The sequence below is a fragment of the Marmota marmota genome, unplaced genomic scaffold, assembly GCF_001458135.2.
Source record: "Marmota marmota marmota unplaced genomic scaffold, marMar, whole genome shotgun sequence".
Classification (NCBI taxonomy): Eukaryota; Metazoa; Chordata; class Mammalia; order Rodentia; family Sciuridae; genus Marmota; species Marmota marmota.
The window spans coordinates 3,451,200-3,465,371 of NW_026000174.1; the positions used below are offsets into that span (position 1 = coordinate 3,451,200).

At 39.7% G+C, this 14,172-nt stretch overlaps 1 protein-coding gene across 11 annotated transcripts in view; it reads left to right on the forward strand.

The window, feature by feature from the left end:
* Sytl2 (synaptotagmin like 2) overlaps window positions 1–14,172 on the forward strand; it is a 102,434-nt gene that overhangs the window by 31,439 nt on the left and 56,823 nt on the right. For all 11 annotated transcript variants that reach the window (XM_048787960.1, XM_048787965.1, XM_048787963.1 and 8 more), the window contains one exon: window positions 10,229–10,719. In XM_048787960.1, coding sequence (XP_048643917.1) covers window positions 10,619–10,719 — 101 coding nt within the window. In that variant the 5' untranslated portion in view covers window positions 10,229–10,618. The remainder of the gene's footprint in view (window positions 1–10,228; window positions 10,720–14,172) is intronic.

Consider the following 14,172-nt stretch of genomic DNA (forward strand, 5'->3'; position numbering starts at 1 on the left):
AAATTCTTGCTGATTTAGGAATGAAGTCCTTTCACCCAACCTTTCTACTATCAATCCCCCCTCCAGATTTTCTTTTATCTTAAAGTCCTCCATGGCAGGAGTGGCTATGTGTGGGCTTGTAGAAACCAAAAAATTCAACTCCTTCTTAAAATGAGGTGAGAGATAAGGGAGGGGGGAGTCTAGGGAGGCAAACAGGAAAGGCAGCAGCAGAAAGGCTGGAAAGGGTACTGGGTAGTGCAATGCTGGAGATTTCTTGTCAATAGAAGTTGAGGGAGCATCCACTGTGTCCCAGACTGTTTTACTTATAGCCAAACATCATCCTCACAGTAACCTTGAAAGGTAGGTTTTGCTGCCTATGTGGAAAGAAGCCAGAGTTTTTAGGGGAACTGTTAAAGAACTAGTAAAAGATCCACACTCATTCAATTGCTTCTTGACTTGAAAGCCAGTGTGTTCCACCATCTCACAGCAGCCTATTATGTCAGGGGCATCGGAAATGAATGTGGCACATATTTTCCACCTGTATTAGTTTCAAAATAAGTGTCTCTTTAAAGAATGGAGAGGATCTAGGAAGACCTTGCACATTCTAGGAACCTGGTGTGTCTTTGATGGGATAATTAATGGCCTGACCAGAGAGATTTGAGCAGGTCTGAGACTAGGGTGGACCAGGTGAGGGCCAAGGGTACAAAATCTTTGGAGACAAGGTCATGTAAGTGTTGACACTATTCTTGTAGTGCCTTTAGAGTGTCTCCTTAAATATTATGTCGTCAGTGATCCCCCTCTTAAGAATGCACTCATTCTCAGAATGCTTGCAGAAGCAGGGTGACGAGCTTAGTGACCTTGCCTCCTTATGTTTTGTGCCCTGGATTCCTTGCTTGCTTCATCCCTTAGTGCTATATTTGAGCAGGATCCAAAATTTAGTTCAGTGGTCTCAACTCTGTACGTTACAATCGTGGGTACCTTTGACAAAAAATATCCCAGGTGGGGGTCTTATCTCAGACCAGGTATCTGAGAACAACTAGGCAGAAAGGGAGGGTGAAAAGCCCTGGGCATTGGTATTTTAAAAACATTTTTCAGGTGATACTACTGCACAGTCAGTTTTGGGAATTCCTGCATTAGTGCATTTAGAGAGACTCTATCCCAGGCTGAATAGGAATGTGTACACAATATACCCAGAGAGAGGCTTTCTTTAGACATTTTAAATTCTGAGGGGGTAATAGCTACAGTTCAGTTAACTTTATGATTCTGAGTTTAATTCCAGTCTAGTTAATAAATCAGCTGATTCCTCCACTCCCTTCTTCTGAATTTGAAACCTAGAAAATAATTAAATCTAGAATTCATCTGTAATTTCTGCTTTTTAATCAGTGTGCTGGTTCAGGAATGCTGTGAAATGCAGCCCAACTCATTTATTAGTCCACTTGCAAATCCTTATTTATGTTGACCTTGTATATGTCCTGGAAGATAAGAGGTCTCCCTGGGTGTCCTGGCTCTACGTCAGGCAGCTGTGTGACCTTAAGCAATTAGTCTCAGTTTTATCTGCACAAAGAACTAGTCATGACTATGATTCAGCTGCTTGTATTTTTGTGTTTGCTCTTGTCACAGTTGAAAAACAATACACATATAAATGAATGTGTTCAACTTTGGCTAATTGCTATGCTTCTTAGCCAGATATCAGATATTTCTGGCCTACAAGGGATCCTTTTTATTAATTAATTAATTTTAATTAGGTATATATGACACCAGAATGCATTTTAATTGATTGTACACAATTGCAGCACAACTTTTCATTTCTCTGGTTATACATGATGTAGGATTGCACCATATGTGCAGTCATACATGTACCTAGAGGAATGATCTCCATCTCATTCTANCCATGCTCTTTCCCCCCTCTCCCTCGCCTTTACCCCATCAAAGTTCCTCCATTTTTCCCATGCCCCCTCCCATTATGGATCAGCTTCCACTTATCAGGGAAAACATATAAAACCTCTCATGATAAACAAAGTTAAAAGAATTTATAGCCAGAACTACTAGGGATCCTTTATAACTGATTCTCAGATCCGGCCAAACATCTACATCATGTGGGAACATTTTAGAAAATGCAGATTTCTAGACATTAATCCTGAAGATTTTGGTTCAGTAGGTTTAGAGTGAGGTCTGGGAATCTGCCACTCAACAGCTAGATTTGGATACCAACTGTTTTATTGAAGCAATCACAAATATAATTAAAGCTATAACATTCTCAATTTAGATGTCACTGTGGAGTTTGCAGTTGACAGAGATCATATGTCTTCAAGGAAGCCTTCCCAAGTGCCCCCAAAGACCATATTAATCTCCCCTGCCCCAAGTTAAAAGTTTGGTAGCCCCTTGCTTTTCTGATTTGTAGGGCTTCTTTGGGCTTGTTTAGTACCTATCATCCTTTCCAGAATGTAAACTCTCTGAGGGCAGGGACTGTGTAGCCTATCAGAACCTTCAGGATAAGAATTTGCCCTCTTCCAGAATTGGGATCTGGATAGGTGCTGGTATTTTGAATTTAGGTAGTACTTGTGGTGCTTCCCAAGCTCTATAGTCCATAGGTGTTCATGGAGGCTTTGGCTTGGCATTTCTTGCAGTACCAGGTGAACCTTGTTCTACTGTGTTGCAAAGCAGCTTCTTGATATGCTGTCACAGGCAAGTCATCCCTTTTCTAGAATTGATTTGAATTTTCAGCCCTGGTGTGAGGTTTAAAAATGAACCATTCACTGTCCATTTCCCAGTTCTTTTCTTTCTTCACTGTTTTTCTTTCTTTTAATCCTGACCCATCAAGAAGAAATAGATTAAAAGGATGATTCTAGCACATTTTTCAAGAGTGAAAAATTTGGGTTCAGACTGGGGAGGCAGTCAGAGGTAGAGCATTTATCTAATATGCATGAGGCCCCAAGTTCAAACCCTAGCACTGAAAAAAAAAAAAGAAAAGGGAAAGCAACCTCAAAATCCCTCCTTTGACATTTAAGCCATTGGGGTCTGACCTCTGTCACTGTTAACCCTTTAATACCCAATACTCAAGATACTAGCCTTCTGTTTGAATACCTTTCTGCTTTCACAGCCCAGTGCTCTTGCCAAGAATACTCACCTCCTTTTCTAATTCAGCCTTCAAGGTGTACCTCATTCCTAAATCCTTATGTCTCCCCACCACCCCCACACACTTGGTTTGTGCTTCCTTTGTTAGTACTAAACTAATGAGGGTTAGTTGTGTGTGATGCTGTGTTTCTCATGTGACCCATTACCTTGCTCTTGGTTGGGGCTTGGATGAAATTCTGATTCCTGTGGGTACCCTAAGTTTAAACTTGAGGCCAAGAAATGACTGAGCTAAGCTTTTCAGAAGCCCAGGAATATTATCCTTAGTTTTGAATATGAAATTAAAGAGTAGAGGTAACTATTACAAACATAAAGTCCTTTTTCCTCTCCAATATGTGGATGCTAACACACAATAAGGGGGCAGGGAGGGAAGAATAGAAGTTCATTGGATTAGACAAAGAGGAATGAATGTAAGGGAGAAGGGATGGGAATAGGAAAGATAGTAGAATGAATCAGACATAACTTTCCTATGTTCATATATGAATTCATGACCAGTTTAACTTCACATCATGTACAACCACAAGAATAGGAAGTTATATTCCGTGTATATATAATATATCAAAATATATTCTACTGTCATGTATACTAAAAATAAAAAATAAAATTCCCTTTTCCCCTATTTCCTCTTTATTTTTAATTTAAGATTACCAAGCCAATTTCTAGGAAATGCTGGCTCTTAGTTACAAAAGCTCAGAGTTGGAGACAATGAAAAAAAAATAGAAAAATTCTTCTACCTTTGGAATAATCTTTGCAAAAGTAAAGGCCTTTGATCTTGAGGGTAACTGTCGGCTTTGAATGTTAAGTTTTCCCTCCTTGGTAAAACATAAACATATTATTAGATGATTAGCTTATATTCCATCTGTGTCTTTTTATTTTTCAATTCTTCATAGGTTCATTTCACTTATTCATTTTATTGATTAATTAAACTCATTTTTTTTTGAGAGGCAACATCGAACCAGTTACAAAACAATTTATTCTTTCTTTTCAAGAAGTCCAATTTAGGGGCAACACATTAGGATGAGTGATTTGTGTGCTTTTTTTTTTTTTTTTAATAGAGTGCTGAGAGCCCTGACCATGAAGAAACAAGAAAATATTCATGAAGCTTTGTTTCCTAACAATTTTGCGTGGGCAAAATTTGCTTTTCTTAAATATATTTCTCTATAATCATATAACAAACCATTCTGATTGAGTTTAAATATATGAAGTCTGTTCTTTTAGTAAAGGTTTGTGGTTACAGGAATCTATGCTATTCCAAGAAGCTAATGAACAAATATAATACCTGCATGTTGACACAGGTGTCTTTTTTTTTTTTTCTCTCTGTCTGGTGTTTCCATATCTATCCGTAAAGCAAACCCAACAGACCCAATCATTTTTCTATTCCTAAAAAGTAGTGCACAGAAGAGCATGCCATGTGTGAGAGACAATTCAGATCACCCATGGGAAATGACCAAGCAGGAAGTAGAATGTACAGAGAGAGGAAAGTAATGAAAAGAGAAATGGACTATGAATTAGGAATCCTGGATTTTAGTCTTCTCTTTGCCTCTATCTGGCTGCATAGTCTCTGAGGGTGGTGACTCAGTGAAAGATCAAGAACAATGGCTTCAGAACCATAAGAGTTGGGTTCAGATTACAATTTGGTTGGGCAACTGTAGAAACATTATTTAATTTCCTGAGCCCTGGTGTTCTCATGTACATGATGTGGAGAATACCTTCTTTTCTGGATGGTCAAACTGATTACTTGGGATCATTCTTAGTGTGAAGCACTTAGCACTACCTCCTCATTTTTTAGTCCAGAGAAAAATGACCAAGATCATGAGAGGTTTAGAAAACATGATGTGAAAAATAGTTAAGGAAAGAGGAAGTTTACCTTCCTCTCAACAAAGATGACTCAGGGAGAACATGAAATATGTCTTTCTTTTCGGTTGTTATGTGAAAGGGAGAGTTAACTGAATGCGGTCCCAGAGAACAGGATGAAACAGAATCAACAGGTGGAACTTTGAGGCAGGTCAATCATGGTAGGAAGTGAGCCTGAGGAATGGAGCAGCCCAGCAAGGCAGTTACCACCTTAGCACGTGGCCTGGCACACGGACCTGGTGGCCTACTGACCCTTGTCTTGAATACTGGGGGCAGACCTTTCTGCTGGGAGGGAGACAAGCAAAGATTCTGGTTGTCACACTCAGCTTACTCCATTCTCACCTTTTCCTGAAATGCCTGTGGACTGTTCCATCATCCTTTGATGCTATCGTGATCTAAGAAGTTTACAAAGCATTTAATTTTAGAAATGATTGGTTTTGTAAGTGTTACCACGAGGGATGAATCCACTGATCAGGGGTTTCCTTTTTTGCCAAGCATCATTGTTTCCAACTCAAAGCATGTCTGTTCCTGCTTTCCTACTGCCTAGATTTTTTTTCTTTCAAGTTTTCATTCTCCATGTCATGGGACTTTCAGAACAGTTTGCTTCTCTTCTCAAAACTCATCATGTGAGAGTCACTGCTTACACAATTTTCCCTTTCCTTCCTTGGAATCTGTAGGCTTTGATAGACCAGCAGCCTGTCTGGGACAGGAGAAGATGCTTTCTGGGCCCCTCCTTGCAGCACAACACGTTGGTTGGGAAGGAAAATCTTTTGTTAATGGGGATGGAATCTGGGTTTGGTCAGATGAGGTGATTGAGATTAGGGCTTTAAACCCAGCTCTTCTCCTTACTTCCCATCAAAGGTGAGTGCTAACTGTTTAAATTTTAGAGAGTTGACAAGAAGAGGGGCATTGGCTTTTATAGATATGATATGGCAGGGATGACACATGGAAAATAGGAATTGAGCATAGACTATATTCGAAACCCCCAAATTTCTCTTCTATGCTGCTGTCCCTAAAGCTGCTTGTTGTTTCATATTTGTCTTTTATGGTGTCCTGCATTCTCCCCAGAGTCTCACAATAATCTTCCTAAGGAAGGGAATGTACTCATCATAAACAGAAGATAATTAAGACTTAGTCATGTGACTTAAATCAGTGTCACATGCAAGACCTGGAGCTAGAACTCCCATGAATATGGATTTGATTTTTTCACTTATAGGCTCTGAGTCAGGTTCTTGTTAAGGGAAGTAGAAATTCAGTCCCCTTCCACCTGTTTGTTTATTTAATGTGTATAAATACTTTTGTGCCTATTTGAGTGGCAGGCAGATCCTGGATATAGTAAGCACTCACAGACCCAAACCATGCCCATAAACTGTGGAGGACAAACATGAGTAGATAGAAATCTGAGACTGTGTGATGAGTACTGTGACAGAAGAAATCAAGTGCTAATGTAGCACACAGGAGGGCACCTACCTGGACTTGAGAGGTTAGGGAATGCCAGTAAATGACACAGGGGTTAAGACCCAAGAGGGAAGGTATTCTAAGAAGAAAGAACAGCATATACAAAGCCTGAAGGCAAAAGGAATTGAAGTGCAGAATGCCTGGAGTGTAAGGAAAAGATCTTGGAGAGGAAAAAAGTCCTAGTTTACAGGTCACATTAGGGACTTTTAGCTTTAGCTCATGGGCAATGGGAGGTTGGTAAAAGGTTTAAAGACTAGAAATGTTGCTTGGTTGGATCTGGGTTTTAGAAAGTCACTCAAGAGCATGCAGAAGATGGGTGGGAGGGCTGAATGCAAGGAGAACTTTTTGCTCAGCCCAGGAACTACTCCTTCAGCAAACACATCAGTAATCCCTGTAGACTTGGTTATATTAATTCCCTTATGGAGATTATTGTGAAGGTCTGGTGAGAATAACAAACACTATAGAAGACAAAATTCATTCTCATTATTTTGCATCAAGATTGCCCGTTGCTGAATGCCAGCTGTGGGCTAGTGATTCTTTAATGCTTAAGAAGAGAATGAGGATCCACAGACAGAAGAGTTTTGTTCTGCCTCTTTAATTTGAGGAATCCAGGTGGAGAGGAGCCTTAAATTAGATGTCAGCATTGGGGTGGTTTACTCTGACAAATTCATTGGCAAATGTCAGTCTCGCTTGGTGCAAAACCTCATTTGGCTTCATTCTCTTTGCAGAAAAAATAGAAATAAAACCTCCCTCATTGTGAGGATTCTATGAGGTGATGGGTAAAAAGTGCCAGGCATGTGTTTATTCACTTATTTTTTTTCTGTCCTTCCTTAACACTGAGGCATTCAAAGTAAAAGCCAGAAATCTTACATGCTGTCTGACCCACTTCCTCTCTGACCTCTCTTCCTGTTCTCCTGGCACACTCTGCTATACCAGTGCTGGCCTCCTTGAGCTTTCTTGAATAGACAGACAACCTCAGAACCCTCACATCTGCATGGCTTGTTTCCTCATCTCTCTCAGATTTTTGTTCAAATGTCACTTCCCCAATGAGACCTACCCAAGCCAATCTTAAAAACTCCAAGTCTTCCCACTCTCTCACATAATGATTCTCCTCCCTACCAGCCTTGATTTCCTCCATAGTTCTTATAACCTTCCAACATGTTACATAATTTGATTATTTAGGTTTTCAATTAAAATTTTCATTTTTTTAATATTTAGTTTGATCATGTACTCTTCCCAGTAACATGTGAGTTCCACAAAGGGAGAAAGTTCCTTCAGCATTATTCATGGCTGCATCTCTGGTGTGTACAATAATGCTGGGCTCTCAACTGGTTGTAGGAAGGAATGAAATGTTCACTGAGCCCTGAGCCGTCATCCAGAATAGCAGGAGTTGGGTGAACACTGGTACTGAAGAGTCTTCCTTGCCCCCTGAGCACTCTCCTGAAATCTGGCTGGATAGTGATCCCTGACTAGGAAGAGAAGGGTTCTAGCCCTTCATTCCTTAGGAAAATGAGAACATTGTCCTTTGCCTTGTGAACAGCTTACCTTAAGGGAGAACTTTTAACTCTTAGAGGCTTCTTCACTTCAGCTTGTAGTTGCCCTTGAAGGTGTGGAAACCAACATTTCCCCCTTCAGCAGCTCTTTCAGTCACCACTGCTGGGCTGCCTAAGTTGTTTTTCTCCTTTACTCTCTTCCTGTCCCCACTCCTTGAACTTAAAAATGATCTCTTATTGAAGCGGATAGCAGGGTAAGGCCACACTGGGCACACAGTTCCCAGAATGTAGCCTAAATCTGTATGCTTGCCCCGCTTTGAGTTCTGAGGAAATTACTGCACATGAAATGAAAGGAGGAATTGAGGTGGCCATGTCTGGGTGATTTGAATATTTGGATTAGTTTCATTCATTCATTTACTGAATTATTTATTCATATTTAGAGTTAATTAGAGAGATTGAAGGTAAAGCATTAAGGTTGTGGAAATACACAGAAGAGAAAGCTTTTTTTTTTTTTTTTTTATCAATCAAGTTTCTGCTACAAATGTGTTGTATAACAACCCCCAACTCCAATGGCTTTCAACAACATATATTTCTTGCTTTCAAATCTGTAGGTCAGCTGGAATGGCCCTGCTATACGTGGCTCAGGCTCAGGTCTCTTACAGGGAGGGAATGAGGAGTTAGGAACAGTAACTTCATCTATCACAGCATTTGACTCTGACTATGGAAGTTAGGGAAGGCTCCCTGGAGTTGGTAACTTTGATCCTTCCTGAAGCATAGGTAATTTTCAAGACAAGGAAGCAATAATATACAGAAGTGTATTAAATTTTTAAAAGATTGAATTAATGTTTTAATGTTGAATTAAGTAGTCACTGTAATATGCAAAAGATGTAGGAAAAGAAAACAAAGATCATCAGAGTACTGCTCTGTCCATTAAGTCCAAACTTCATGGGGTAGGTTAGAAAAAGCTATAACACAAATGAGGAAAGAAAAATTTATAATCAAGTGTAATCTTATTTAGCAGGATGGAACAAAAGTGTGAGCTCAGAGAGGAAGCTAGAATGTATTTTTAGTAGCTAGTTTTGGTACAGGATGCAAGCTATGGGATGTTTTAATTCATTATTTTATTTAATTCTTTTAAGGATTAACTATATAACCTGTAAGGATAGCCCAATGTTAGGTAAAATGAGCAACAAGGCCTCAGAGTGGTAGGTAATTTGCTTAATGGCTTATAGCTAGCAAGTAGTAGAGGAAATACTTCTCAGTCATTATGGTTTGCAAGGAATTTATTCATAAACTTCACTCAGTAGTGTAGATACTCTGTTTTGTTCTTCAGTGAGGTTGCTTTCAAACTTGTTGTACACATGGTTTTGAGTGTCTCCTGTATGTGCAGCACTTCGCTTGTTAAAAGAACCTAGATCCTGGAGTAGATAATTTTCAGGTCCTGTCTGGCCTTGGCATTCTTTATGTCTTACCTTTTCATTTCACATGCATTTAAGATGCCTCAATAAAGTAGGATTCCTACCTATGTTGCTACTCAAAAATGCTTGCAGTAAGGTTGGGGTTATAGCTCAGTGGTACAGCTCTTGCCTAATATGTGAGGCACTGGGTTTGATTCTCAGCACTGCATATAATTAAATAAAATAAAGGTCCATCAACAACTTTAAAAAAATTGCTTGCTGTAGATGGTGGCATGTTTTGAAATTCTGTCTCCTTCCTCCTTTTTCCCAGTTTGTATATACATACCAGCAAGTATTCAGAAATGAAGAGAGGCAAGGTTGGTAGTTTCCTTCAGACCCAGAAAAGGTTAGAGGTGCAACTTGGTGAATAATAACAATTCCACTATTCTGCAAACTACCTCTACCTAATACTAGTTCTCCTGTCAGTACAGAACTCATATGTACTCCATTAGAACGTTCCTACTTGTGAAGAGCTGAGCATTTATGATTTTTATTTCTAGCTTCTTATCCATAATTACGTGACAATTGGAATCACATCTCCCTGTTCTTACCTTTAGCTTGACTTTTTAGCTGGGAGTTAGTGGAGAACTAGTTCCTTTTCTGTAACCATACCTTACTCAGGTGATTGTTAAACATTGACAGGCATTTTTGTGTGCTCTCCATCTTGGCAGTCTGGAGTTGGGTTGAAGCTTATTTTGTGACCCATTTACCACATGCTCAGGAAGCTGGCAGAACTGGTTTCTCTCATCTCAGAGACCATCTCATATAGTAGTTTGAAAAATCTTGTAATTCTGAGCAGTGCTTATAAGAACTGCTTCTCACTTTCTCTCCGGTTGTTGTCTCATGATTTTCCAGGTTGGAGACTCCAATGTTGCTGCCACTCACCAAATTGACAACCAGGTGGAGAGACAATAGACTGCATCTGAGTCAGACTGGTCCAGAGAGGACGCATGCTAGGAATGCTCTGAAGACCCTAGCAAGGAATACCACATCCTCCTGAAAGCCTTTTCGTGAGGTCATCCTACGGACCACTGTTGCCTCATGGAAAGGGGCATTTAGGATTCGGCTGTCAACCCCCCAAAAACTTTTGCTGAGTGAAAACAAGACTTTTGCCACAGAACTAAGCAAGAGATTATTTCATTTAATTTTTGAACCTTTTGATCTTTCTGATTAGAATCCTGACTGTTGAGCCTTGAGAATTTTAAGCTACATTTATTGCTACTATTTTTATGCTCACTTCTCAAAATGATTGATTTAAGCTTCCTGACAGAGGAGGAACAAGAGGCCATTATGAAGGTTCTGCAGCGGGATGCTGCCCTGAAGAGGACCGAAGAGGAGAGAGTCAGGTAAGAGGCCAAGGACTCCTCAGGCATGAGGAAGGAAGAGGCAGTGCATAAGAAAATAGGGCATTTTTTGGTTTTGTTTTCAACCATAAGTGGTAGTTCTGACTTGGAGCCTAAACTTATGGGTTCCAATTTTAGGTTTACTTCCTGGACAGAACTCTTTCCTCCTCATGTCTCTTAAATTACTCCATTGGATGTCTGCCAGAAATAAGGTCTTGATTAAACACTTAAGCCAGGCGCAGTGGCACATGCCTGAAGTCCCAATTACTTGGGATGCTGGTTTGGGGGATCAATTAAGCCCATGAGTTTGAGACCAACCTGGGCAACACAGGCAAGATCCACTACCCCCGTCTCAACAGAAAAAATAAAAATAAAAATGAAAATAAACAAAAACCTGCACTCCTTTAACTTCTTAAGCACCAAGTTAAAAATGAAATAGGTACAAACATATATAACTACATCCATATGTGTGTGTTTTTATATCTAATTTTGAAAACTGAATCCATGTTTTTCTAACTGACTCATGAACTAATTTAGAATTTTAAAAATTTTATAAAATTTTTAAAATAAAAGACATTTGAGAAGTAGCTCAAATGTCAGTATACTTTCAGAAATGTTGGTATCAGTTTTAATAGCAAAATTAAAAATACTCTCTGAGCAAGTCAAATTTTCATTAGGCTTGAGTCCCATAAAGAGGAATGGCAACTCTGACACACTACCCTTGTTGGGTGGAACCCGAATGTTCCACGTCAACATTCCTACCACTTTCACTCACCTTTGTAATACAAAGAGCACTAGAACAGACTGTTGAATAACTGGGTATAGTCCAGACCCCATTTATTATTTGTGTAATCTTAGGCTTTGAAGGCAGTGAAAGGCCTCTTGAATGTTAATTGTACTAATTTTATGGTCCCTGTCACAGGAGTTAACCAAAAGGGGTATAAGCCATGTTCTTACTTTCTGGAATACAAGGACCATGAACAATGGATTTATTTGCACTGTTTTCCATATTTTGACATTATGGATATATTATAAAAGAACATGCTGAAATTTCCTTCAAGCACTGCAGACTCTATGATGGTAGCTAGTGATAATTCGTGCATAGACATTGTTTAATGAGTTACAAAGGGCTTATGCACACATTGTTGTGTGGGATATAATTATCCCATCTGATGTATGAGGAAATTGACGTTGAGATCGGTCAGATGACTTGCTCAAGCTCACATGTGTCAGAATGAGAGGGAAGTCTTCATCCATTAATGCCTCCTTGTCAGACAGGTCATCCTGGCACCTGGAATCCAGAAGGTGGTGTTGTGGTGTGAGGCAAGACACTGAATGGTAATCATGAAACTGGGATCATGCGCTTTCCCTCAAGCCACTTGCACTACTCCTGTTCCCAGCAGGTATTGAGCAGTGTTTCCCTGGGGCACAGAATTGATGCTAATCCTTCACCACAGCCTCTTGATAGCATTATTGCTTTATCCATTCACAATTTATAAAGCCTTTTCAGGAACATGGTTCTCTTAAGTTGCTCATAGAAACCCTGAGATTTCCACGTCAGGGACTTTTACACCCATTTAGGAATAAAGTACCAGCCAGTCTTTAGCCATCACAAAAATGTTGCAAATCTCTTGGCAGTGTTGATTTTGCAGACTGTCCTTTGGTCTTCTATTTCTGAGGGTGTCCTAGCAGCTGCTGAAGGTGCCGCCCTTATGTTTTGCTTTTGCAAATAAATGATAGGTAAAAGGCTTGGCTGACAAAATCTAGCCAAGCTCCATCTATCACTTTTTTTATTCTAATATATAATATATGACAGCAGAATGCATTTCAATTCATAGTACACATATAGAGCGCAATTTTTCATGTCTCTGGTTGTACACAAAGTAGAGTCACACCATTCGTGTCTTCGTACATGTTCTTAGGGTAATGTCCATCTACCACTTTTGTGGGGGACTTTCTTCCTAGGCAGGCACCAAGCACCTCTATGGACTTGACAGGTCCAAGATTCTAGGGCTGTGAAGGAATGACAGTATGCACTAACGGAGATCAGATGGGTACAAAGTCACAGCCTGGGGACACTGCAAGAACCCAGATCATGACCTATTCCATACAAGAAGAATCTTGCTATGTCCCTTTTTGGTTTAGAATGTAAGGGTCTTGTGGGAATGGTTCTGAAGCTGTTCTGTTTCTGGACCAGAACTGGGTCTCTGAAAATGATACACCATGGGCTCCTTCACCACCCCTAAGCTGTTTGCCTTTGCCTCTTCCATTAGAGTTACAGTTTGACAGCTCTGGAAAGAAGACTTTTTGGTTCATATCAATAATTTTATAGACAAGGGGGTAAGCCCAGAGAGGGGAAATGATTTGCCTGGGGTCACACTAGTCAGTGCTAAACCTATGATAATAAAAATTCCTGGTCCAGTGTTTTTCTCTCTGCCTTATGCTATTTTTCTTCCAGGAAGAAACATTAAAAATTAAATCATAATACAGGGCAAGAACTTCCTTTCACGAACCTTGGAGTCAAATCCCCTCTCCACCACTAATCAACTCCATTAGGCAAGTTATTTAACCTCTCTGAGCTCAACTCAGAGACTGAGAATGACCATAAAGCCAAATTTAAATGATAAAGTCAGGACTAAGTAAAATAATTCTTAATTTTTTGACATGTGACAGGTAATGGATACATTTCAGTTCTCTTATTTGCCACTCCTCCTGTGCCTCTACAAAAGGACAGAAGATTCTGGTTAATAGTCTGATTTCTTAACGAGAAATGATTCCTAAAATGCTATTATTTATTGCAGTAAGATTTAATTGAGTACCTTTTAAGTGCAAGAAACAACCCTGAACAGTGAGTGATGTGAAGGGAATTCCAGGATGATTGAAAACATGATCTCAGCCTCAAGGAATTTACCATCTAGTGGCCTTTTTTCATTTAATGGATTATCACTTGCAAATTTAAAATCTAATTTTTTTTCTAACATGATTTTGTAATGCCCCAGTTCTCCTAGTCAGTTTGTGTCTTGGAAACACCAATTACATAATTACAGTATTAGCCTAAGCAAACCATCATTAAAAAGGCAAACCTGCCACTAAAATTCGACTGGTCTTTCAAATGCTAACTCTTTTTGGGCCTTAGCCATGAAGCCTTCACTGATGGATCACAGCACTATTGCCCATAATCTCAGACATTGCACAACCCTTTTTAGTAGGGCTGTATGTGATGTTTAGCATTTGCCACTCTCAGTACATTCAGTGCTTTGAATTGTTCACATCCAAGCTCACTCAGGACACTTTGGAGATGATTTGTGAGTTAACTCCCATCCTGATTTCATGGATGAGAAAACTGAGTATCATGCAGGGGAAATGCCTGTTTCCTAAACTCCTCAACTTGCCTAGTGGTAGAATATGGACTTGGACCCAGGGGAATGTCCTCTGTGATGCCTCTGGGAGTACAGT